Genomic DNA, 24,793 nt, shown 5'->3' with positions numbered 1-24,793 from the left:
AGAACTGCTGTTAGTAAGGGGGGGGTGGCTCCGAGGTAGAGGGGCTGTCCAGCAACTGAAGGGTCAATGGTTCGATCCCCACTTCCCCCGGTGACCATGTCCAAGTGTCCTTGAGCAAGATACTGAACCCCAAATTGCTGCTGTTGGCCCTGCGACAGACTGGTGACCTGTCCAGGGTGAACCCAATGTCAGCTGATTGAGGTTCCACCCCCCGACAGATAAGCGTGAGAAAATGGATGGATGATGGATGGAGGGAGGGATGGATGGATGGTAAATGAAACTGAAATAAGTACTGCATGGATCGACCTACAACAAGCATTCAGCACGAGTTCATTGAGGCGTCAAAACTGTTATTCAGCTTCAATCTCCAGTCCAGGTGTTGGTGGATCCCTGATCCTCCAGCTGGATCAAGGAGACCTGGACTCTACCAGACCCCCTGGAGAGTTGGTGTCCAGACGTTTCTGGACAGTTTCGCTGCTGTTAGCATCAGTCTCTGTTAGCTTCAAGCTAAATATACGTGGCTGGTTCTGAGCATCTCTGTGAGCTCATGACTCCTATTAGCTGGTACTTTGAAGGTGAAACACACCTTTGATGATGAAGTATCACTTCAAGGAAGAAGCTGTGCGTTTGTTGGACAGATGGCCTGAATGCACCGGCACGGAGGCATCCAAACCCTGGAAAAGAGAGGAATCTCCTCAGTGGCTGGCTGCAGTCCAGTGGACCAGGCTGTGTTCAGGCTGCAGCAGCCACAAAATCAACAGCCATCGCCTTTGCGATTCGTCGTCCATTACTTCGCTGAAATGTTCAGGACATTCGGTTCATCTTGAAGCTTCCAACACACCTCAGCTGCAGACACACAGGAACCAGAAATGCACTTTTAACTCTGACAAAAGTTTTTTTGGTGAGTTTGGAGAATAATTCCTCACGCTTGTAACTCCTCCGGGTCCCTGACCTCCAGTTTGATGATCACCACCAGAGGAATTCAGCTGCGTCTCCAGTCAGAGGACGAATGAGGAACTCACTCCGACCGGACGGGTCTTCGCTGTCAGTATCCCTCAGATTCTCTCCAGAGCTCCAGATGGTCCGACAGTTCACGTCTACACCTGGAAGTGTCTCCTTATAACCAATTACTAGGCTGCTCAAGGAGCTCATAACCCCACCGAGGTGACCTTTGACCCCTGGCGCTAGTGCCTGAGACCTCGTAGCCTCACTTGTTACACACGTGTGTTATGCAGAGTGAGAGGGAGTGAAACCTGACACTTTTCACCCTACTGCTGCACTGTGGGGCTTATATCAGTCCACCGGGTGGCACTAGAGAACACACACACACACACACACACACACACACACACACACACACACACACACACACACTTCCTTCCTGGGATCAAGCAGTAGATGTGGTGAAAACAACACATGGGTTCCATCATCTCACTTCGTGTTAGCACCAAGGTACACGTTCCTTCAACTGACTCATTTTGAGGCCTGAGAGTATCTTTTAATAAACTAAACTGAGGGAGGACGTTACATCACCATGTTTGTTCTCCTTCTGGCCTCTCCGGGCCTCCAAAGTGCTGCAGACTGATATTTCATGTAATCTTCTCAGAGCCGTAACATCTGTCCGAGTCCATTAAAACTCTTTGCTCCGACCTTGTTTATGGCAATAATCTGTTTGCTGATGTCCCATCGTCCTGCTCCCACGTCGTATTCCTCTGTGACTCAAACAAACCGTCTCATCAGCACTGCAGCTTTTCCTCCTTTACTTTCACATGGGAACTGACTTTCAGTGCGCAAACTTACGGACAAACTAAATATTCACGGAACAAACAGACCCAGGCTACTTAGCGTAGCCCAATGGCTGGTAGTTGGTGGGAAGTGTTAGCATCAGCTAGTTCAGGTCCAGGCTAGTTAGCTTAGCCCAATGGCTAGTAGTGGGTGGGAAGTGTTAGCATCAGTTAGCTCAGGTCCAGGTTAGTTAGCTAAGCCCAATGGCTGGTAGTGGGTGGGAAGTGTTAGCATCAGCTAGTTCAGGTCCAGGCTAGTTAGCTTAGCCAAATGGCTGGTAGTGGGTGGGAAGTGTTAGCATCAGCTAGTTCATGTCCAGGCTAGTTAGCTTAGCCCAATGGCTGGTAGTGGGTGGGAAGTGTTAGCATCAGCTAGCTCAGGTCCAGGATGCTGGTGTGTCCAGCAGGAATCCTCCTCCTCCTCCTCTTCTAGTCCTCAACAAACCTTTGGTTCTGTTGACCCAAGTTCCAGTGGAGCTTTGGAGGTGCTGCGTCAAATCACTGCGCCCAGTCAGGAAAGTAGTTCCGGCTACGTGTCTGATTCTACCACTACAACGTCTCCTCATGTTAAACTGGTATTCACCACCAAGGTGACACACAACCCTCCTGATATTAATGCAGGTAGAGAGGGAGCTACGCTAACACTTCCCACCCACTACCAGTCATTGTGCTTAGCTAACTAGCATGGGTCTCAGCTCCTTAGAGGAGGGGATCCATCATCAAGTCTGGTTCTGAGAGAGAAAGAGCCTTCATACGATTATAATGTTACACTGTTTTACTTCATGAATGAATAATAAGCTGGATCAGACCCACAGATTTAGCAGTGTAAAGCAATAATTTCCCTCTCTGTAATTCACTGAGATCTCCTCAATGTATCAAATCAAAACCTCTAACTTGAAGTGACACAGATGACTTTAATAACTCTGGAATCACTTTCCTGTGGTAGCAGCTGATGAGGAGGAACAGCCAGACGGCTCGACAGCCACAACTCCATCATTCCCAGTGAACCTTTGAGCAGAGAGAACCGGAGTAACCTGCAGGGACGGGTTCAAGGAATTACCCAATGTCAAATCTGCCAGCACTCCAGGAGTTTGTGAGTGTCTTGTTTTTGACAACCACCTTCAAACATCTAAAGAATTCAGACAAAATGAAAAAAGTGTTCTCATTAATATGGAAGAGGAAGAAAACCACAGTGAGCCGCTCTGAGTGAACCTTCTGGGAACTCCATCGTCTGCGTTGGCCAGTGAAGGGAGAGTAGAACACCAGATGAAGCTCGGTCATGCAGTCAGGAGCGTTCACATCAGTTTCTTCAGAGCTCCTTCGAGGCTGACGCTGGAATGACAGGAGATTTTTCTCACTGGCAACAAACCGGGCTGTTGCTCTTCTTTGAGGTTTGGTCGAATCAAAGACAACGAAATACTAAATGTGTTTTTTCACCCTCCGACATAAAAATTCGTAGCTTCCAATTTCAAATCCAGAGTTTTTACAGAACCTCGCACACCAACTGGCGCCGCGAGCTGAGCAGCATGGACAACATGGCTGACTACGTACATCAGTTCATCATAATCGTGCAGCTCCTCCAGACTTCCTGTTATCGAACACTCAAAACAATTTCACCGTGGTGACAGTAACAATGGAGAACAGGGCGGAGCTTATGATTTCACAGCTGTTGGTAGTAATGGCCGCCGCTGAAGCATGGCAGCTTCGATATACACGAGAGCTCATTCATCAGCGTTGATCGTCAAATTTGCTCTTACACCAGAACGTCGTTAGCTCTCAACTCAGTCTGAGAGACGGAGTCCTGGTGCGTGGAAGAACGTTCCACGAATGAGGTCCAATGTCTTCATACCGCCAAGCTCGGCTGCTGCTGACGCCGGCAAGCCAACAATCCCATGACAGCTGCCCAATGGCGCCGCCTCGATGCGCTTCCACCGATCCCATGACTCAAAGGAGTGTCTTTGATGATTTAAACAAGTGGACAGAGTCGCTATCGGCAGATCACGCAATACTCATCAGTTTTCAGTTTGGAATTGACGAAACACACACACACACACACACACACACACACACACACACACACAGAGTCTTCATCTCTTCATCTGTGTTCATCGCCTTTTGAGTGTGTGATTGTTCATTGTAACTTGATTTCGCTGCAGGACGCCGTCCCTCCCTCAGACGTATCGTCGTTCTGATCTTTGCCATGTTGTGTATTCTAAGATTCATGACTTGGAACACAAACCATCAGCCGTGTCTCTCTCACATTAACTTTTTCCACAAGTCTTATGTAACACTGAAGGACTTCATCTGAACAAGGGTTTTGGCATCATCTTTATCTTTGAAGCTGTCCAGAATACAAACACGCATTTGTGTGTCCTGTTCCTCATTTCATGTCCTCTGCTGTTGTATGAAGGTGAAGGTGGCGTCCTGGGGAGAGGGGCGGGACTACATGGGCGCCCTCCCGGAGGATTAAACAAAGACCCACTCAGATGAAACTGGCAGAGGCACTGATGCTGAGCAGAGGCCTGCTGGATATCTCAGCTTTCAAGAGCGAGCTGGAAAATCTCCAGGGCCAGAGAAGTGACGGCTCGCCGCCGTTATCTGACTGAACCTGACTCTGCTCCTCTTTGTCCTGTGGTAGAATCAGTCAGAGGGTCCAAGACCCAGCACTTAGTGACTATGTAGCACTAACTGGGTTGTGTGACGTTGTATGTTTGTTACATAAAAAAAAAAAGGTGAGGGGGCGACACTTCTTCTGCCACTAGATGGCAGTACCTGTGACCAAATCACAACTGAAGCACTTTTGCGCTTCCTATGGACTTTTCCTTAATTAAGTCTGAATTCTTGCTTGTGTTGTACGTCGCTTTGGACAAAAGCGTCTGCTAAATGAAATTGGAGAATTGTAGAATTGTAGAATTGTAAGATTGTAGGATTGTAGAATTGTAGGATTGTAGGATTGTAGAATTGTAGAATTGTAGGATTGTAGAATTGTAGGATTGTAGGATTGTAGAATTGTAGAATTGTAGGATTGTAGAGTTGTAGAATTGTAGAATTGTAGGATTGTAGAATTGCAGGATTGTAGAATTGCAGAATTGTAGAGTTGTAGGATTGTAGGATTGTAGAATTGTAGGATTGTAGGATTGTAGGATTGTAGAATTGTAGGATTGTAGGATTGTAGAATTGTAGAATTGTAGGATTGTAGGATTGTAGAATTGTAGGATTGTAGGATTGTAGAATTGTAGAATTGTAGGATTGTAGGATTGTAGAATTGTAGAATTGTAGGATTGTAGAGTTGTAGAATTGTAGAATTGTAGGATTGTAGGATTGCAGGATTGTAGAATTGCAGAATTGTAGAGTTGTAGGATTGTAGGATTGTAGGATTGTAGGATTGTAGAATTGTAGGATTGTAGAATTGTAGAATTGTAGGATTGTAGAATTGTAGAATTGTAGAATTGTAGGATTGTAGAATTGTAGGATTGTAGAATTGTAGAATTGTAGGATTGTAGAATTGTAGAATTGTAGGATTGTAGAATTGTAGGATTGTAGAATTGTAGAATTGTAGGATTGTAGAATTGTAGGATTGTAGGATTGTAGGATTGTAGAATTGTAGGATTGTAGGATTGTAGAATTGTAGGATTGTAGGATTGTAGGATTGTAGAATTGTAGGATTGTAGAATTGTAGAATTGTAGAATTGTAGGATTGTAGAATTGTAGGATTGTAGGATTGTAGGATTGTAGAATTGTAGAATTGTAGGATTGTAGGATTGTAGGATTGTAGGATTGTAGAATTGTAGAATCTGGGAACTCGCCGCCGAGGTCACAGGGCCACTGGAGAGAGGAACTGCTTTTACTTTTTCTGTTTGTGAGTTTTCTCATTTTGTTGGTTGGCAACAATGTGGTCCAACAAGGATCTTTGTAAAGTCAGAAAATCTGAAAAGCAGATTGAGCATCAGTGTGTGTGTGTGTCAGGATAACACAGCAGACACATACAGACAACAAAAACAACTGAGAGTCAAAAGCCATCTGTGTGACACAGGAAGGACTCTCACCGCTCTCTTCCTCCTCTGGTCCAACAGGGTGCCGTTGGGATGATGTACAGGAAGTCAGCGTCTAAAGAAAAGCAGGGATCATGGCCAACTTTGTCGGGGAGGATGAGGAGGATTCCTGCTGGACAAACCATCACACCCTGAACCTGAGCTAGCTGATGCTAACACTTCCCACCAACCCTCATTCACTGTGCTAAGCTAACTAGCGGGGGTCTGAGGGTAATTACAGTTAAAGTTGTCGTGTTCCATGACTTGAAGCAGATCTTTTACGTGTCGTCTCAATTACACAGCCCCGAACAGTCGGTTTTCTCAGCTAGATTTCATTTCCAGTTGCTAAATTAGTTTGGTTTTGTTCCTCCTCCCAGCATGTCTGTCCTACTGGCTCGGAACACTGAATTTTCTTCTTGAGACCATGTCTCTCCACCCCCATCCCCGTCCTGGGCTCAGTCTCCCACATCCTCTTGGAGTCTTTCTGGGTCTCATGCTCATGACTCATTGTCCCACATGGAAACATTTTGTCTCTGGATGTCAGCACGCTTTTCCTGCTCTTAATAAAGTTTTGAAACAACACAACGAAAAACTAAACAAAAGGGAAAATTCAATTTTCTTCACTGATCTAAATGTTGTTACTGGTGAAATCCTTACCAACGTGATGTTCATGTCAACTACTTTAAAGCTGCTGTCTTTCACACAGACTGTGGGTCAACGCTGCCCCCTGCTGGCTCATGTGAGCTACATCTTCAGAATGTGAAGATTTCCAGGCTCCCAATCAGAAACTGAGACCAAAAAACATCCAGTATTTTGTAGGTAATCCACTAAAACTGAGAGCTTCTGAAAGACTCCTCTTTTCCTCTGCCAGTGCAGCAGATAGAAACATGAAATTCACAGGATGACGCTCCAACACTGAGGTTTCTTTCAAAATTCCAAATAAATCACTGTCATTGTTTGGACAACTGACAGAAAAAACACATCTGCAGACCTTCACAAACACAACCAACAACCTCCAGCGGCAGCCGGTCAGAACCAGGAGCTCCCCATCAGCGGCTGGAAACTCTTCACAACTGCTCCAGTGCCTGCAGCACAATTTTACTCACTAACGTTTGGAGCTCAGTTGGCGTTTCAGAGTTTTTCAGCTGAACCTGTCAGCTCCGGTGCAGTGAATGAGGTCACATGTTGGCCTGTAGCAGCAACTGTGGCTACTGGACCGGCAGCAGATGAGGTCTGTTCTGGTAACGGAGGACAACATCGTGTCCGCCAGCAGGTTCACTACATATTAGAAAAGTCAGTTCGGTGAGAAAGTCAGAAAATGTTGCCAATAATGTTCGACTGCATGACACCACAATGATCATCACCACAGACGAAGAGGCGAAAGAAAAGAGGCAGCAAGCTGCTGCTTTTTTCAAGTAAAGATGGCGGCATTCTCGTCACGTGGGAGCAAAGGAACATTTCTGCAGCCCAGACTTTGGCCTGATCTGATCCAGAAGCCTGGTCCGGGCTTTTCACATCATCTTCCAGCACGTCAGCCAAATTCCTCTGACAGCCGGGTCAAACTGACCATCACGCCGAGGGCTCTGGACTCTTGAAACAGGACAGGTGAGTTTTCAGGCTGCAATATTCAACTTGACCACTAGATGTCACAAGATCCTCCACACTGGTCCTTGAAGCTCTGCAGCATCAGTGTTTGGTCCGTTGGGGGTGTGAGTGTGAGTGTAAGTGAGAGTGTGTGTGTGTGTGTGTGTGTGTGTGTGTGTGTGTGTGCGCGCACTGTCTGCACGTGTTAGCAAGTACAAATTTACTCTTCAAGGTCAGCAGGAGAGATGAGGGTCAGTTACCTTCTCACGCCGACGGCCGCTGGCACGGCACTGCTGAGGAGCAGCCAGGACACATGCAAAGACATGAAAGGAGTCAGCACATGCGTGTATGAATAAACACGCTTCTATCTATAGAGGAGCTGCAGCTACATGAGGCTATTTGTGGGGCTGAAGCCCAGATACAGTGACGGGTTCAAAGAGGCCCAGCAGAAGATGTGGAGGAGTTCACCACTGTCAACGACCAGCATGTGGTGAACTAATGAGGTGCTCATGAAGAAGAGCCAGAAGATCACCAGATCACATCAGAGGTTCTTTAATCCTGATGACCAGGTGAACAAGTATGTTTGAAGGGGGATTTCAAAGCAGGTGGCAGCCATCTTTCCTGAATGACTTGGTCATCACTTTTATAAATGTGCTAATTCAAGCTAATTACACCTACTGAGCTTCTGGGTAATTTTTAGACAGAGGCTCTAAAAATGATGGACAACAAGTGGAGTTGCTGTGTTCCTCTTAAAGGACACTGAAAACCAGCGCTAACAAGAGCGCTCATGTCAAACCCGAGCACTAACCTGACAGTAAATGCACCTCAGTGCGTTCAGCCATGCAGCACATTAAAGTTGATGGGAACAAATGTCAGCTTGATGCGATTCAGCAGGAGCAAGTTCACAAAAGGGGGTTTGAGAACACGCAGAGAAATGGCAACTTGTTTCATGAGACCAATTCATCTTAATCTTATATTTTCAATCCAAACTCTCATCTCCGAGACCATTGAGGCAAATACAGGTTTAAGAAATGAAGAAAATGAAATACCACCGATTTCAAAAACAGCAAAATATTTATTCACAGGTTAAAACCTTCCATGACGCGCTCTCACCACAACTGCGACGATCCCTTTACTGACAGAACATAGAAACTGGTTTGACACTGGATTCACTGTTTCAGTCACAGCTCAGATTCTACAAACCAAACAAGAGTCTTTGCAGAAATAAGAGCTGGATGAACATGACTGGCGGACCCAGATGACACAGCTCAGCAACACAATCAACGGGCTTGGGCCAATGCTGACGTTGGTGTTTACACCTGGTGGTGTTTACACCTGGTGGTGTTGTTGTTTACACCTCTCCTTTACAAAGAAAAGATTCTGTTGTCATAAAAGTCCTCACAGACATTGTTTGATGCCAGCTTTCAGGGAAAGTCTCTTATTGTTCCAGATGAAGATATGCTAACATTTCCCAACCACTACCATTCATTGTGCTAAGCTAACTAGCGTGGGCCTCTAGAATTAGAGAAGGGCTCTGTTTTCTTGTCCACACAATCAGAGACTTTCCCTAACCTTGCTTTCCTTAAATCATATTTCATTGGGATGCACTGAGTTATCGGACGCATCCAAGCAAATGTGGTGTTGACATGAAAAGGAAAGGAAAGGTTGTTGGGTTTAGTTTGTGCTCATTCAAGGACAGTGAGAATTGTTGAAAGAAAGAAAAAAGGGTGCTTTTTTTAATTAATTTTTTTGTTTGTTTCTGTGGCAAAAAAGAGGAAATAAATAACAAAATATACAGACAAAAAGAATCATCTGTTTGCTGAACATCCATATCAGTGCATCTCTAAACTTTAACAATTTCTTAGACTGAATGATGAAGCATTAAATCATTTTCAGGTCAACAGTCGATGAAAACAATAACCTGACGCAGTTTCACTCAACACGGAGGGTTTGGTTTGGTGAGTTCTGGTGGCAATAAACCCTCCAGCAAGGAGGAGAACCCTCCCTCCTGCTCTACCTCCTCTGAAATCAGATCCCATTTGGTGCAGCAGACAAGTGGGACAACACTGTTCTACCCCAGTTAGCCAAGCCTGAAGATGCTAAACCACAATAAGAAGGTCATGGACGAGAGCTTGCAGCAGTCATACAAGATGAGTGTTTTTGGTACATTTTTGCTTTGCAAGAGAAAAAGTCTATGCAAATGTGTGTTCTCCATCTGTACCGATCAGAAGAGAAAGGGTGTCTGTGGTTCTGGTGGGTTATCAGTTCTCCAGGAACGCCACGTAGTCAGTGAGTCTGGCCAACTGCTGCTCATTTGGAACCGATGAAACTGGGGGAGGCTCTGTGGAGAGAGAGGGGAGGGGGAGGAGAGGGTGAGTCAGAGGGGGAATCCTTGTTGTGCCAAACGCTATCAATCTTGTTACATCTCTCCATTTATAACTCGGTCGCTACCGCCCACGTGTTCCAACACAGAATCAGCAGGTCACAGGTTTCAGGTTAACCACCATGTGGACATCCTCACAAGCTCACCCCCCTGGACCTGGAACTGTTAGCTCAGTAAACCTCCAGGGTCACACTGGCCGTCTGGGAGACGCGCCGCCTGAGATCATTAAAGAGCGGTTTGCTCTTTTTCAGCAGATTATAACACCTAACATTCATCCAGCTGGCACGCCTGCTTGCCCAAGACCCACACTAGAACGATAACCCACTTTCTGTCTCTCTCTCTCCCTCCAGCAGGTCAAAGCAGACGTCCGTCCCCACTGATCCTGGATCTGCTCCACCTTCCTGCTGGTAAAGGAAGGTTTTCATCTCTGCTGTCTCAGATGTACTGGTTCATAGAAGAAGGGAGGTTCTACACCTGCTGTTCTAGGAGGGAGGTTCTACAACTACTCTACTAGGAGGGAGGTTTTAGACCAGCTCTACTAGCAGGGAGGTTCTAGACCAGCTCTACGAGGAGGGAGGTTCTCCACCTGCTCTACGAAAAGGGAGGTTCTCCACCTGCTCTACGAGGAGGGAGGTTCTAGACCAGCTCTACTAGGAGGGAGGTTCTAGACCAGCTCTACTAGGAGGGAGGTTCTAGACCTGCTCTATTAGGAGGGAGGTTCTAGACCTGCTCTATTAGGAGGGAGGTTCTACACCTGCTCTACTAGGAGGGAGGTTCTACACCTGCTCTACTAGGAGGGAGGTTCTACACCTGCTCTACTAGCAGGGAGGTTCAAGACCTGCTCTACCAGGAGGGAGGTTCAAGACCTGCTCTACTAGCAGGTGGGTTCTAGACCAGCTCTACTAGTAAGGAGGTTCTAGACCAGCTCTACTAGGAGGGAGGTTCTCCAACCGTACGAGGAGGGAGGTTCTAGACCCGCTCTACTAGGAGGGAGGTTCTACACCTGCTCTGCTAGGAGGGAGGTTCTAGACCTGCTCTGCTAGGAGGGAGGTTCTACACCTGCTCTACTCGGAGGGAGGTTCTTCACCCGTTCTGCTAGGAGGGAGGTTCTACACCTGCTCTACCAGGAGGGAGGTTCAAGACCTGCTCTACTAGCAGGTGGGTTCTAGACCAGCTCTACTAGTAGGGAGGTTCTAGACTAGCTCTACTAGGAAGGAGGTTCTCCAACCGTACGAGGAGGGAGGTTCTAGACCCGCTCTACTAGGAGGAAGGTTCTCCAACCGTACTAGGAGGGAGGTTCTAGACCTGCTCTATTAGGAGGGAGGTTCTACACCTGCTCTACCAGGAGGGAGGTTCTACCCCTGCTCTACCAGGAGGGAGGTTCTACACCTGCTCTACTAGGAGGGAGGTTCTTCATCCGTTCTGCTAGGAGGGAGGTTCTACACCTGCTCTGCCAGGAGGGAGGTTCAAGACCTGCTCTACCAGGAGGGAGGTTCTACACCCGCTCGACTAGGAGGGAGGTTCTACACCCGCTCTACCAGGAGGGAGGTTCTACACCTGCTCTACCAGGAGGGAGGTTCTACACCCGCTCTACCAGGAGGGAGGTTCTACACCCGCTCTACCAGGAGGGAGGTTCTACCCCTGCTCTACCAGGAAGGAGGTTCTACCCCTGCTCTACCACGAGGGAGGTTCTACACCTGCTCTACCAGGAGGGAGGTTCTACACCTGCTCTACCAGGAGGGAGGTTCTACACCTGCTCTACCAGGAGGGAGGTTCTACACCCGCTTGACTAGGAGGGAGGTTCTACACCCGCTCTACCAAGAAGGAGGTTCTACACCTGCTCTACCAGGAAGGAGGTTCTACACCTGCTCTACTAGGAGGGAGGTTCTACACCTGCTCTACCAGGAGGGAGGTTCTGCACCTCCTCTCCCAGGAGGGAGGTTCTACACCTGCTCTACCAGGAGGGAGGTTCTACCCCTGCTCTACCAGGAAGGAGGTTCTACCCCTGCTCTACCACGAGGGAGGTTCTACACCTGCTCTACCACGAGGGAGGTTCTACACCTGCTCTACCAGGAGGGAGGTTCTACACCTGCTCTACCAGGAGGGAGGTTCTACACCCGCTTGACTAGGAGGGAGGTTCTACACCCGCTCTACCAAGAAGGAGGTTCTACACCTGCTCTACCAGGAAGGAGGTTCTACACCTGCTCTACTAGGAGGGAGGTTCTACACCTGCTCTACCAGGAGGGAGGTTCTGCACCTCCTCTCCCAGGAGGGAGGTTCTACACCTGCTCTACCAGGAGGGAGGTTCTACCCCTGCTCTACTAGGAGGTACACTGCAGGGACAGATGTGCAGGCTTGGAGACACACACAGAAATTAGAATAGAACCAGGGTCATGAGGACTCAAAGGCCCAGTGGACCTGTGAGGGGGGAACCAGGCATGTGAGGGTGCATTCGTGGGGGTTTTGGCTCAGACGTGTGCTGCAGATGTTTCAGTATCGAGGTCAGATCATTCATCAAGAAAGTCTTTGTCATTGTCCCGTCTTCTACAGATCAGCACCGGTTGGTTATAGTAGACCCTCACTGATGGTGAAAACACAGAACAGAACCTGGGATGAGCCCAGTGTCTCCTCACATGAAGTGAGTGAACGGGATGTCTGGGTGTCAGGGCCTCATATAAGGTCTTTACATGTCCTGCATCTATCCGTGGGATTTAATTAGACGACCCCAATCGGCTGATGAGGGACTACGAGGGGGAAGAGGAGAGTGAGTGCAGGCCGTCTTGTGTGAAGTATTTCTGGGACAGAAGAGTTTCAACAGAGCAACACTGCCGCCTACCGGGCTTCTTGGGCATCACCATCCTTGTGTTGGGATCAGCCTGCCAGCCCTGGCTCACCACACCTTTGGACCGACACAGAGGAAGGGAAGGAAAAGAAAATAGCCTCATGTCAGCAGACTCTTCATGCCAGACTGATGAATGGATGAACTAAGCTCCTACCCCGGAAACACTGACTCAAGGAGGTTTCCTAGCATTTTGCTGATAGTAAGGAAGAGTTGCAGTCTCACCCTTCACTGCCTCCTCCACAGAGTAGCCCACAAAGGCCGCAAAGTCTTCTGCCGTGATGGAGGTGTAGGCCTGGGCCACCAGTCCGTACGCCCTTTGCCGCGTGCTCTCTGCGAGGGACCCAAGAACAACACAGACATTACACCCTCTCACACGGCGTGCTGGGTCGATGACACCACCGTTACGCCTCGCCATCTGTCTAAAAATGCACTGAGATGGAAAAGAGGCAGTGGCAGCGCGCAATCAAGGTCCATGTCAGAAGGATGCGTCACTCGTGACTCCCGCTGATGAGGAGCATTTCGAATTTATGAGCAGAATCAAACCATTTTTTTCTTTCATGTTTTTTTTTAAAACATGCTTATATGCAGTTGTGAATTTGTGATGGTATTTCACAACCTGGCCATATTTTGTCGATGTCGATCACATAAGGAGACTCGAAACATTAAGATGTTTGTGTAGACGGAAGTCAATCAAGGAGCACAGGCACATTCCTACACAACATTTGTTGCTTTCCTCATTTTCCAGACTTTGAATGAAGCCTGAAACTAAATGAAGCGTCAAGAAGTGATCCTCCATCACAGTCACAGCACACCGGTGCCAGAACTGTCCAGCCCCCCCATGCTATTTTAAGAGCATACAGTGGATGAGGAACATCAACTAAAACAACTCACAAGGGAAGCAAGGCAGCACATACTTTATGTCACATGAACCTGGTATTTCAGCATCACGGGTCCCGTTAACCAACCTGCTCTTAGACATACAACACAGTTGGTCGCTTGTTAACTCCATGTTAGCTTGGTAGCATTATTACAGCACAATCGATCCAAAACTTTGCCAAAAAACATTGAACAAGAGGCTGAAGTGTGAAGTAAATGTAATGCTATTAAACTTCCTAATCTGGTAAGCCTGTCAAAATTGAAGGCTAAAACTCAGATTAGTTTTGAGACCTTGTTCTGCCTCCGAGTTTGGTCGTCTGTGTGTTCTCACTAACACAGCTGGAACAAAGCTAAGCTGCCATTGGCCAGGGGGCCACAATAAACGTAAGAAGGTATAAAACATCTGGATCATCTGCGTACCACAGCTTTTATCATCTGGACCTGTTTTTACATCAAATGCTGCATTTTGTTTGTTGCATTTTGAGCTCTAATAAAATAAAGGCCCTCAAAGAGGGCCCGCCTCCGCCAAGGTGATGCAGCACCTTCAGATAACTGATAAATATCATCAAACTATGTTCAAGCATTGGACCCAATTGAATTACAGCGGTGATCAAATTCTGTGATTCATGTGTTAATCATGTAAAAATGTTTGAGCAGATTTCATCTTGTTGAATAAATCATGCTTAAGATGAATCTTGGATGTTAAATCCAGTTCAGAGCTTAAAGACCCTCGAAGTCTTTATCAGCAGGCGGAGGCTTAAGCCTCTCAACTGTCAAAGCTGCCTAATTTACCGTCCCACTCTGACCTGGTGCTGCCGTCTGTGGAGATAAGAGTGACAGGGCCTCATCGCCACACTATGGAACAACCGACATGCGCTTGCTGCTGCTACCATGTTAACGCTGCAGGGTTGTGGCCTTTCGTGTTTTATAGCCTAGCAACCGTCTATGTGTATCAACAGTCAGGTTCAGGTCCGACGCAGCTGCGAGCAGCAGCGACAATAACAAGTAGGATGAGAGAAGACAGCTGTGAGGAAAGGCAGGAGATTTGTCAAGAGTTTTCTCCTGTCCAGCAGGATTCCTGTTCACGTACCTCCGACTAAGAGCTGGAAGGATTGGAAATACGACCGTGTGTCAAAGCACTGCTCAAGTGTGCTTGCAGAGTTTCATGCCGTCTTTCGTGCCCTTGTGCTCTCCGGTGATTAAAGGACTAAGGGAACTATGTGACATAGTTTGAATCATTGTGACGTCTCACCGCCGATGAACGGGGAAACTCAGTATGAGCATCTGGTAAAAGTCAATAAGGTATCACACTTAATAAAACTGCCTCCCATGTTGAACACGTTTTCTAATATGCAGTCTGTCTGATGCCAGAAACTGAGCCGACACAACCAAGCAGGTCATCTCAAGGGGGTTTTTGTAACCCAGTCCCCCCACAGACATGTATTTTTGTCACTGGGTCTCGACCCCTGAGTCGTGCAGCAACTGGACCGGCCTTTCTTAGTACGCCCTTCTGACACAGAGTTGAGTTGGAGCTGCTGAGCAAGATGTTGAAGTGGGAGGATGGGAGTTTTATGGAGGGGAGGCAGCACCTGGCATGTCCTTCCCTGGCAGTCTATTCCAGGGCCGCTATCATTTCTCACCCTCTCACCTCTTAAAAATAGATGCCACTTTTCACCAGCAAAGGCAAACTGGACAGGACATAGCTATGCTTTTATTTTTAAATGCAGCCTACTGCCAAGTAAGAGCAGCATCAGACTGCAAACATTTTGATGGATGTCCTCCAAAGAACATCTATACAGGGTTTGCTTGGGTTTTCTTTGTGTGTGTGTGTCTTGAATCAGCTCTAAAAATAAACTGCCTTAAGTTTTAAAAAAATAAAGCAGGATCAAAATTTATTTCATGCAGCTTTATTTCAGGTACCATCAAAGCCCCATCTGGGGCTTACAAGTAGATCAACAAAGTGAGAGAATGCAAAAGAACTATTTCCATCAGCTACATTTGAATAAAATTAGATGTCAACAATCTCAGCAGATTTACTTAGATCTATTTCCCTCTTTAACACCAACATTCAAGTGGATCAGAAGTACAAAAGTATAAAAAGTTAAGGAAAAGTATGAATACGACATAAAATATTGCACTGAAAGTACTGGCAAGCGATTCTAGCCAACATCCACCGTAACTTTATCATACTTAAACATCCAGAAGTCCCAGTTAAACCCTTGTCAAAAGACCTTCAAAGGCACATATTACAGTATTGTTAACAAGTCCACAACCACTTCACTTTCCATTATTCCTCTTCCTCCTCTTCTGCATCCTCAAATTCATCATCAATTGACCCAAAGTCCATTTTTGCAAGGACTGCTTCCACATGCTCTGTTGACAAAGTGAAGTGGTCCATCTTCTCGAAGCCTGGCTCTGGCCGCTCTTCTCCCATGGAGCCTTTAGCGGCATCTTTGGTCTGCAGGATAAGAGCCTTAGAAGCGACCAGAAACTCTGCAGCACTGCTCTGCTCCAAGGCCCTCACGGCTGAATCCGTCAGCTCTGAAGTAGCCTGGAGTCGTTCACCATAGCGTTGAGCCAGCGCCCGCAGAGCGGCCACCTTTTCATCTTGCTCCTTACCGATCTGCTCCAGCAGGATGGCTTTCCGCTCTTCCAGGACGGCGTACAACAGGTCAAAACGTTCAGCCAACCCTTGCTTGGCACGCTGAGCGTTTTCCTGTACAGCACGGCAGGCATCTTCCATCTGGTTGAGTAGAGCCTGCAGGCGGCCATTGCTGGCCACCAGAGTATCGATAGCATTACTCAGTTCACCCTTCTGGGCCTGGTAAATACTTGCCAGAGGCGCCACTTCACAGTCCTTATGCTGCCCGAACACTTTGCACATGGAGCAGGTGGGAACCTTGCAGGTTGTGCAGTAGATGTTGATTCTCTCATCTTCGTGTTCTTGGCACATTGGTTCTTTGGATTCTTTAGACTTCAGGGTTGTTTCCGTGTTTCCGCTTCCACTACCTTCTTGCTGTTGCTTATAGATGTCGATGATATTCTCAACCAGCAGGTTGCGCTGGAGCCCGTGCACACCATGGCGGTCAAGCACAACCTCAAACCGGCAGGTAGGGCAGCGAAAAACACCACCGGAGAAGCGGTAGGGATTGCGCGAGTCATAGAGGTCACTGGCACAACTGCGGCATAAGTTGTGCTGACAGGGAAGGATCACAACCGGTTTGGTGAACATGTCCAGGCAGATGGGGCAGCTAAGCTGCTTCTCGAGGCTATCCATGGGGCTGGGGGGACGCACCATAGACCCTGTCCTCTGGACGTCCATAATGGGAAAAAAAAGTCTTGTCCTACAGCTAGTTCGGAAAGTTGCCTTCTTCCCCTAAGAGAAAGGTAGAAGGTTCCCTTTTGTGTGTCAAGTAAAGGACAGGCTCGGAGAGCTTGCCCCTGCTGGTACTGTTCAATACAGATATCTATTCTGGAGGAGAGCTGGCAACTCCGTCCTTTATACCAGCCCCTCACAGCTGATGACACCCGATCCCACCAAGCCAGGCACACATTCCTGCCTGCTGGCTGGTCTGGAATATTTTCACAGAAATGGCCCCCACCTCCTCTGAGCTGTATGCGTCACATGTCCCAATTGGCAGCATGTCCTCTACAACAGCGACAGACATGGTGGACTGAGCAGAGATAAACAGGGTCCATGTGACCGGCTTCAAGGGGTTGCTTGTGCAGGAGCGAACTCAATCTAAACTGTAAACAAGTCAACATCCGATGAAGCATCTGGTTGCGTCTCTTGGGTTGCTGCCACCTCTTTATATCACCGTTCAGCACGATAACAAAAAACACTTTTCACTGATGAAGACCGATAAAACATCGAGATTTACTTCTCAAGTAAATCTATCGATGTTTTGGCAAAGTTTTTCAGATGCTTGGATTCTTGTTTTTAGAAATGCAATATTTCTAACTGTTCTCGGACAAAACTTTGTGTGTACGTCTCATTTTATATTCATTATCTTCTGACACGTGAGACGATGCTTTAATGAGGAGGCTTGAGAGGTTGTGCTGAATGATCTCAGAGTCTTAGTGAAATGGATGTGATCATCCACTCAGGGTCTGAGTTCATTCGAGCCTCATTCCTCCGTTTCTGCTTCCATTTTCCTGATGTCACACTGATCTTCACCTTGATTGGATTGACTATAATACACCAACTAATGACAAATAAAACTTCCTTTTATGTACACACATACTTGGCAATAAAGCTTATTCTGACAATGAAATTGTATCATGTCAACATCTCATCTCAAGCCAAAACCCTGTTGTAGGCAGTTTACCTTAATAATATGATCCTCGACCTCCAGTTTAAGGGAAGGTTTTTGAAACAAATTGGAAAGAATTCCCTGGAATTCCCTCATTTTAACCGGAATGGGATGGACGGTGAGACGGCAACACACCAACGTGGTCGTTCTTCTCATCAGGAAGTGATCCTGTCTCTCTAGCAGCTGATGGCATGATGATCGTCTTGGTTCATGGGTTCTTACTTCCTTCAGAGTGGATTTGTCATTTGATCAAACTTTATTACATTTCAAACAACAAACTGGGTATAGATGGATCTGAAGTTTGGATTCCCCACATCCAACACACCCACCAGGCAATTATCATCCCTGGTTGTTTGAGGGTCTTGTGACATAATGGACGTCAGCATCCATGACAGCAACACGCAGGGCAGTAAACACGAGGGACGAGCTATTCTTGAACTCTTGCACAAGGGCTCATCACATGATGTCATCACAACTGATCCATGTGAGCATGACAGAAAATATTCTCCAATACCGACTTGCAGGAGGGCGAGCTGTCAGATGCTGATGTGTACAAACAAGAGACCAGTAAATATTTAGCTGGTGGGTCTCTGCGCTGAGGTGGAACTACCTGAACTGTGACACAAACACCCTGATCAACACTTGAATCTGATCCAGTTATTTCCTAACATATTTACTGTCCCTCAGCTGGGTTGCATCACATCTGAAGCTGTGTTCAACAGCTGCCCCCTGCTGGCTGTGACCACGGGACCGCGGTCATGGTCGATGAAGGAGAGGAGAAAGCATGTGACCTTCAATTTTATGTCAATTAAGAAAAGCGGGGAACTCATCTGCAGTCTCCCCAGATTCCATTCATCAGGTAAGACTTGATTTACCTCGAAGGGCCTCCATGACTGGAAGGATATTCTCTGACCACTGGTAAGCTGCGATGGATGTGTAGATCCCAGGAAAGTCCCGCTGCCAAATGTGCTGACCAACAGTCCAGATAGCTGCGAGCTCAGGACTGGCCTGGATGCAAGCATAAAATAAAAGCTTTCATAAATTCCATTTGTCCTGTTTTCACAGTCAGGTGAAGACGACATTTTTATGCAGTTGTGGCCTTCAGCAAGACGACCAGTAACGATCCACTTCTCTCTCGACAGTGGAGGGTTCTGATCTCAACTGTAGTTTTCCTGCCAACAGCTATGATCAGCATGCACACAGACGTTCCTGACAGTTGACTTTGTAATTTTGTATGATTAAACAGGGTCGTGGCACGACAGAACAGGAGACACACTGTACACGGTTACTGCGGAAATGCCAACTCACAACTCTCTTACCGATTTTATTGCTTGGGGAATCCTCTTCCAGAGGTACCTGGCATTATTCCTGGTGGAGCCACATGATCACATGTTAGGAAAATACACAGAGCACACACACAGAATAATGACTGGGGCCGTCTCGGACCAAAATGACCATTCAAACAAGTCAACAAGTCTCTCAAGCAATGGAATAATGTCTCCTAGTTAGGTGCGCTCCGATGGGAGGACTTACTACAGAGAGGTTGGGTTCCATAGCATCGGTTTGTTCTACGCGTTCCTAATAAATGGGAGCATGAACGCACGCAACAACAAACAACAAAATAGCTACCAAGGACCAAAGAATATGAATTAAGCTTTAGAGAACAAATACGCTGAAGGAAGGACCGAGCCAGCGACTTACATGTCATTGTGTAGTAAGTAGAGCGCCAGCAGCTGAGCGTAGACCTGAGGTGTCGCGATGCCTCCCGGGGCCTGACAGACACAAAGCAGCTGGAAATTGCAGTTGTGTATGTAACTTCGTTGTGAACCACTCAACAATGAAAAAGAACAAAGACAAGTACTGGCAACAGGACTGTTGGGGATTAAGACTCTACCTCAGAAATAAATAAAAACAAGAAATAATGAACCACCTTAAAGTTCAGAATGGTGAGAGAAGAGATCAGCAAAGTCAGAGGAGCAGCAATAAATCACAAACTTCACCTCAACTGCATCCTGGCCGACTGCCAATTTCAAATCTGAGGACAGTGTGATATCAGGCTGACTGTGTCATGGTCCCCTTTTCTATTGAGCACTGGTGATGCTGCAGGGACTTCCTTACATCCTCACATCACCGCACCGTCATCCAATAATCAAGATGTAAAAAGTAGCCTCTGACGTCACAATACAAGACCAAATCATAGCAATTTAGTATCCATCTAATGCACATGTTGGACTTGGGTCTGCTAAACAGTGACGCCGAAAAGCTTCAGTTTGTACCTGGTTTATGTTTCCAACAGAATCTGCAACACTGGACAGGGCATCAGCAGTAAAATGTACTGTTGTTACTATCAGAGTTGTTATCATGATTGAAGGAGGGTTTGTTCCACAGTATTTTCCTACTACTTGGATACTTGGGAATGATTCATGACGCAGTATTTCCTGAGGGGTTCCAGCAGCGGGCCACCAGCAGCTGTGTGTGGATGAATGCGCGGTCCAAACAGAACCTGACGGGGTTTTAGGAACTCGGCGCCCTGGATGACATCAACACGGCCAGTTAGCTCAACCGTGGCTATGTTGAGGAGCAGCTGCGAGCTACGCTGCTAGCTACATCTGCTAATGCGCGACGACAGCGGACTGCAACATTAAATCCGTCACTTCCTTTTCCATGTCAACTCCTATCCTATACAACCGTGAACGTGACAACACGAATACGTGTAAGAGTGAAGTTGGCGGCGTGTAACGTAAATTCAAACCGGTTAGCTTGTTTAGCCTCAGTGACGTTAGCCTATCAAGGCACTAGCTAACCGTTTCTTACAACATTGTGACGCGTTCAAAGGCTTCAGGACAGCTACATTATCCATCCGGCAAACCGAGGAGGGAACTGGGTATTTACCTCAAGCTCTTGGGCTTCGCACTGCTCCAATAGTTTATCAAAATTCTCCTCCATGATCACGGCTGTGGGCATGATGATGCCTGGCCAAGCCTGCCTCTTCCTCCCCTGTGGATCAGTCGCGTGTCCGGTCCTCTACTGACGCCTGTTGGGCAAACAGCAGAACCTCCTCTTCCTCAGTTTGGAAATTGAACCTGCTGCATCAGTGCCAGCAGCTGGTTTGGAGTGAGAGCCAGTGTGTGCGCGCGCGCGTGCGTGTATGTAGTTTTGTGTGTGTGTGTGCGCGCGCGCGCGCTGCAGGAGCACGTGATACTGCAGCGACTCCAGTCACCACCTGTGCGCAGCCCAGCAGAGTTTTTAAAGGTCCTACAAGCAGCAGCTAGAAACATTTACAGGTGAAGCGTCGCTTGAACAGGCCTCTGATGCCTCCTCCTTCAAATGAGGGAAATGTTTTTATTCATCAATGATTCAGGGTTCAGGTTTTATTGATTTCCGTTTCTTCTATTGCATCTTATTCTCGAGTTTGTTTTCACGCATCATTCCACGTCATCTTGCGCTTCCTATGTTTGTTCTTCTCCTTCTCTTGGAGAAGTTCAGTGTTGGAATTTCTGTGTGCAGCTGAAAAGGTTGTGGTTCTACCTCATCAGCTGACCTCGGATCAGAACTGAGTGTTTGACTGTTGCTCAGTACGGATCAGAGGACAGAAAAGCGGTTGTTCAGTCCAACATCCTGGATCTGAATTCCACAGACATTTGGATGAATTAAACATTACAGCAGGAAAAACAACCTCTTCTCTGATATGTGAATGTTTAAACTGTAAAGTATTCATGAGCAACCTGTCAGATCGGGGGAGGGGGGAGGGGCCGGGGTGTCTCTTCTCATTTATTCGTTCATGTTTATTGTGAAGCCAATTTAAATGTAAATGTAGCTGTTCGTGTTCAACACAGCGGCTTTGTGAGCGGTGCAGCGAGGCAGCAGTGAGCAGGTGTCCATCGTAATCCAGCACGTTTGACTTGAGTCCAGATTGTTTGTTTAGCATCTAAATACAGTTGTTATCATCGTGACAAAGACGCACAAGTCACATGACCATCAGTACAACTTCATATATCACCCGATGTCCTCAGACATCAGTTCCTAGGGTTAGTTTTTCAGACAACAGCATGGACAGACTGAAGCACACATCCGTGATCCAGATGGACTTTCTGAAGGTAATCAGACCAAATGCATTGAGTCCTGATGGCGAAACAATAATTTCGCTGTTGGTGAGTGACGCTCAGATCACCAGCTGCATTACTGGGAGTGGAGGCGTGAGCTACGTTGAGCCCAGGCCATCTTGTTCTGCTCTGAAGCTGTCAACCCTGATCAGTGAGGCCTGCTGAGTTTATAATCCATCGGTAATTAAAGTGCTGCAGAGGACAACATCTGTATTCTTGTTTTTGTCACGGAAATCAACACAACCTGGAAGGTTTTTATTTGGGTGCAGTATTTTGACCAGAATCTATGACGTGAAGAGGACTTGAGGCTCTTGAGCCCATCGTCATCGCCTTTACTCTGCCCTCTGCTGGTCAGGAGGAAGAACGCAGATGGAACCCGTCAGTGTTCTCCCCCCTGCCCAGACTAACCCTGACCCTGAATCTTCTGGTGGGATTTACCAGCATGGAGTGTCCTGACCTTCAGTCGGACTGCAAATGACAGAGTCGGAGGTTGGTGAGCCAGGTTCACCTCACTTCCTGAAAGCTCGTCCGTGGCCACTATAACCTCCAGAGAAGCAACTTGATTGGGGATTCCTTTCAGAATCTTGATGTTTTCAGAGAGACATAAAGCAAAAACTCAGCTTTCTACATTCAAATGATTGTCTGGAGTTACCCGAGACGTTTCAATTATCCTGAAAACATCAGCTCATTAAAGCAACGCTTCAGCCAATGAACACAAGAGGACGCCAGAGAATCGCTGCTCACGCCTCCATGCTCCATGTTTTCCCCAAACACACGTTGTGTTTCCACAAAACATCACAAGGTTACTCTTGTCACGTTTGTGTTGTGACTTGACGTCCATCGATGAGGTCACTAAATCTTGGTTGTCAAACTAGAGGAGCCCCACCACCACCCCCACACGTTTCCCCTCCTGTTATTCCTCTTTCAAGTTTCCTCTGAGAACGTTAGCAACACGAACAGATGGAAGACAAAAGAGGGATGGAGGAGACAAGTAGACAATAACAGACCTCAAGGACATAACAATGCTGTTTTATTCATGATGAGATGTCAACAAATATGACGCTGACTCCCATCCACATCCACCGCTGCAGTTCTAACAGCGCCTGAGGTAAAGAGAAACCTGTAGAGTGCTCCTTTACACTTTTTATCCTACCCTGAAAAAAACAAGAATATTATACACTTTACATTTTCTGTTTTGTAAATAAAAGAAGTTTGAAGGTTAAGTTTCAGATAAGCAGAGGGGTCATTGTTTGTTTGTTCTTCCAAAGAAATAAAAATGACCCAGAGACTGACAGGAAGGCAGGCCCCTCCTCGAGGGAGCTGAGCCAGGTGAGCCAGCTAGGTCAGGTACAATGAGCCTTCCAGACACTCCTGAGGGACACAGAGACGCACTTCTACCTCCTTCAAGGTCCTGTAGGATCACAATAGCCCATCAGTTCCACTGAAAGTCTTGGCTCAAACGTCCAGTGAGACTCAAGCATGACGGTGGTCAAAGGTCAAGGTCACCGTGACAGACGCACACAGCAGGTGTCTGTACTCAGGCATGACTGGAGGGTGCAGAAACACACAAACAGCTGAATAGACAGCACAGATGCAGATCGTTTGTGGGGAAAACCTCCTCTGCAGCATCAAGAACCAGAGCTGCACGTCTTCATGTGTCCACTCAAGGCCGGACCTGGAGAGGCTCAGCAGTTCCCTCAGAAAGTAGAGCAAAGCTTCTATTTACACCTCCAGCTCGACTCAACATTTGGGTCGGTTGCTAATCCTCCCTAAACAGAGGGTGAGCACCCCCACTAAGAAAGCTATTTTGAGTTTGTGGGCAGCAAAAATGAAAATTCTTATGTGAATCACATTATTGAGCCAGCAGAGTGGATTTAAACCATTTAGCAAGTCTGAGCTAACGATTTCCCTCCAGGATCCTCCATCGGTGTCAAGGCTGTCTGGGAAGAACTGAACCCACTTTCAGTGACTGGGGAGTCAAACCTTCGGAGGCGCTGAAACTGACATTCAGGCTGCTTCTGTAACAGCGATGGCTTCTCGGTACTTCACTGTATTTGCTTGAATACCACTTTGAGCGTCAGCAATGTCACTGGTTGTTTACTTGGCCGTGAGATTCGGCAGCGCTGTCGTGCTTGACTGGACTTAATGAACAGATTCTTCAGCCTTTCTCCTGCCAGATCAGGGCTGTAAATGGAGCTCCGACAGCAGCAGTGGACCTTTGTGTTCCCTCCAAGGCCGTGAGTGAGGTTTGTCCCTGGTGTCATTGCGTTGCTGCAGGTACGGATAGTTGGATGGGAAAATATTTCTTCTCACAAGCAGTTTTACCTTCTGCCTTAGCAAGAGTTCCTTCAAGCTGGGCTGAATATTCAGGTCTGACCAAATGGAAGAGACTGAAGTGAAGAGCCATGCTGATGTCACCGCTTCATTTCAGCCTGACGCTGACTGAGCTCTTTGTCTCAGGGAGACGGCAAAGCCCCTGAATGACAAGCAGCTGAAGACTCTGCAGGTGGAGGTGCTGGTTTATTCATTCCTGCATGTGAAACATGACCATTGAACAATAACGATGACGAAGGGTTCTCGCAGCCAGGCGACCGCTCCTAACGAGGTTGTATTTGGGTGGACATTTTCAAGCTGCGGTGACGTGCTGGCGGTGGGAATTCGGTGACTGTATCTCACTGCTGTTCACCGTGTTTTGCGCAAACATTTTGTGCTCTTCCATCGTTCTTATAAAAACCTGCAGTTCAGCACCACCTTCTTTGTTAATGCGTACACGTGACTCCAGTGAAATGGCAGTTTGAGTGTCCAGCAGGGGGCGACGTGGGTCTGTGCAGATGTCAGTACACTCGTGCTCATTTTCATGTGTGCATTCTTTTGTGA

At 47.2% G+C, this 24,793-nt stretch overlaps 2 protein-coding genes and 1 long non-coding RNA gene across 5 annotated transcripts; all 3 read right to left on the bottom strand.

Annotated features, from left to right (window-relative positions):
• Positions 1-2,585: 2,585 nt before the first annotated feature.
• On the bottom strand, positions 2,586-6,091 carry LOC147251669 (uncharacterized). The gene is made up of 3 exons (XR_015118803.1): positions 5,831-6,091; positions 2,997-3,116; positions 2,586-2,913 (listed from the first exon to the last, which is right to left on the bottom strand). It is a non-coding gene; the product is annotated as an uncharacterized LOC147251669 (long non-coding RNA).
• Positions 6,092-8,454: 2,363 nt separating this feature from the next.
• cops8 (COP9 signalosome subunit 8) lies at positions 8,455-20,938 on the bottom strand. 3 transcript variants are annotated; one of them, XM_086219514.1, is made up of 7 exons: positions 20,706-20,938; positions 19,515-19,603; positions 19,133-19,181; positions 18,689-18,821; positions 12,847-12,954; positions 12,619-12,681; positions 8,455-9,740 (listed from the first exon to the last, which is right to left on the bottom strand). In XM_086219514.1, exons 1-7 carry the CDS (start codon positions 20,775-20,777, stop codon positions 9,661-9,663), a joined length of 594 nt encoding a protein of 197 aa, XP_086075640.1. In that variant the 5' UTR covers positions 20,778-20,938; the 3' UTR covers positions 8,455-9,660. The 3 variants fall into 3 exon arrangements, with proteins under 3 accessions (XP_086075640.1, XP_086075642.1, XP_086075641.1); XM_086219516.1 differs by having other exon boundaries at positions 19,515-19,585; positions 20,706-20,933; XM_086219515.1 differs by lacking the exon at positions 20,706-20,938 and adding an exon at positions 20,090-20,600 and having other exon boundaries at positions 19,515-19,585.
• trim63b (tripartite motif containing 63b) lies at positions 12,979-18,674 on the bottom strand. Its single transcript, XM_086219513.1, has one exon. It carries the CDS (start codon positions 16,820-16,822, stop codon positions 15,788-15,790), a length of 1,035 nt encoding a protein of 344 aa, XP_086075639.1. The 5' UTR covers positions 16,823-18,674; the 3' UTR covers positions 12,979-15,787.
• Positions 20,939-24,793: the final 3,855 nt, after the last annotated feature.

The sequence above is a fragment of the Aulostomus chinensis genome, chromosome 12, assembly GCF_037954235.1.
Source record: "Aulostomus chinensis isolate RoL2024-O1b breed Wild chromosome 12, RoL_Achi_v1.0, whole genome shotgun sequence".
Taxonomy (NCBI): Eukaryota; Metazoa; Chordata; class Actinopteri; order Syngnathiformes; family Aulostomidae; genus Aulostomus; species Aulostomus chinensis.
The sequence above is the reverse complement of the archived record's forward strand: the minus strand, read 5'-3'. Positions and strand labels throughout refer to the sequence as shown.

Bases quoted from the DNA above. Each gene is read 5' to 3' on its own strand.
- trim63b (XM_086219513.1), bottom strand. From the start codon at position 16,822: ATGGACGTCCAGAGGACAGGGTCTATGGTGCGTCCCCCCAGCCCCATG.
- cops8 (XM_086219514.1), bottom strand. From the start codon at position 20,777: ATGCCCACAGCCGTGATCATGGAGGAGAATTTTGATAAACTATTGGAG. The intron at 19,604-20,705 runs GTAAATACCCAG...TGCAATTTCCAG, and splicing joins GCGAAGCCCAAGAGCTTGAG to CTGCTTTGTGTCTGTCAGGC. The intron at 12,955-18,688 runs GTAAATCAAGTC...GGTCCCTCGCAG, and splicing joins AGTCATGGAGGCCCTTCGAG to AGAGCACGCGGCAAAGGGCG.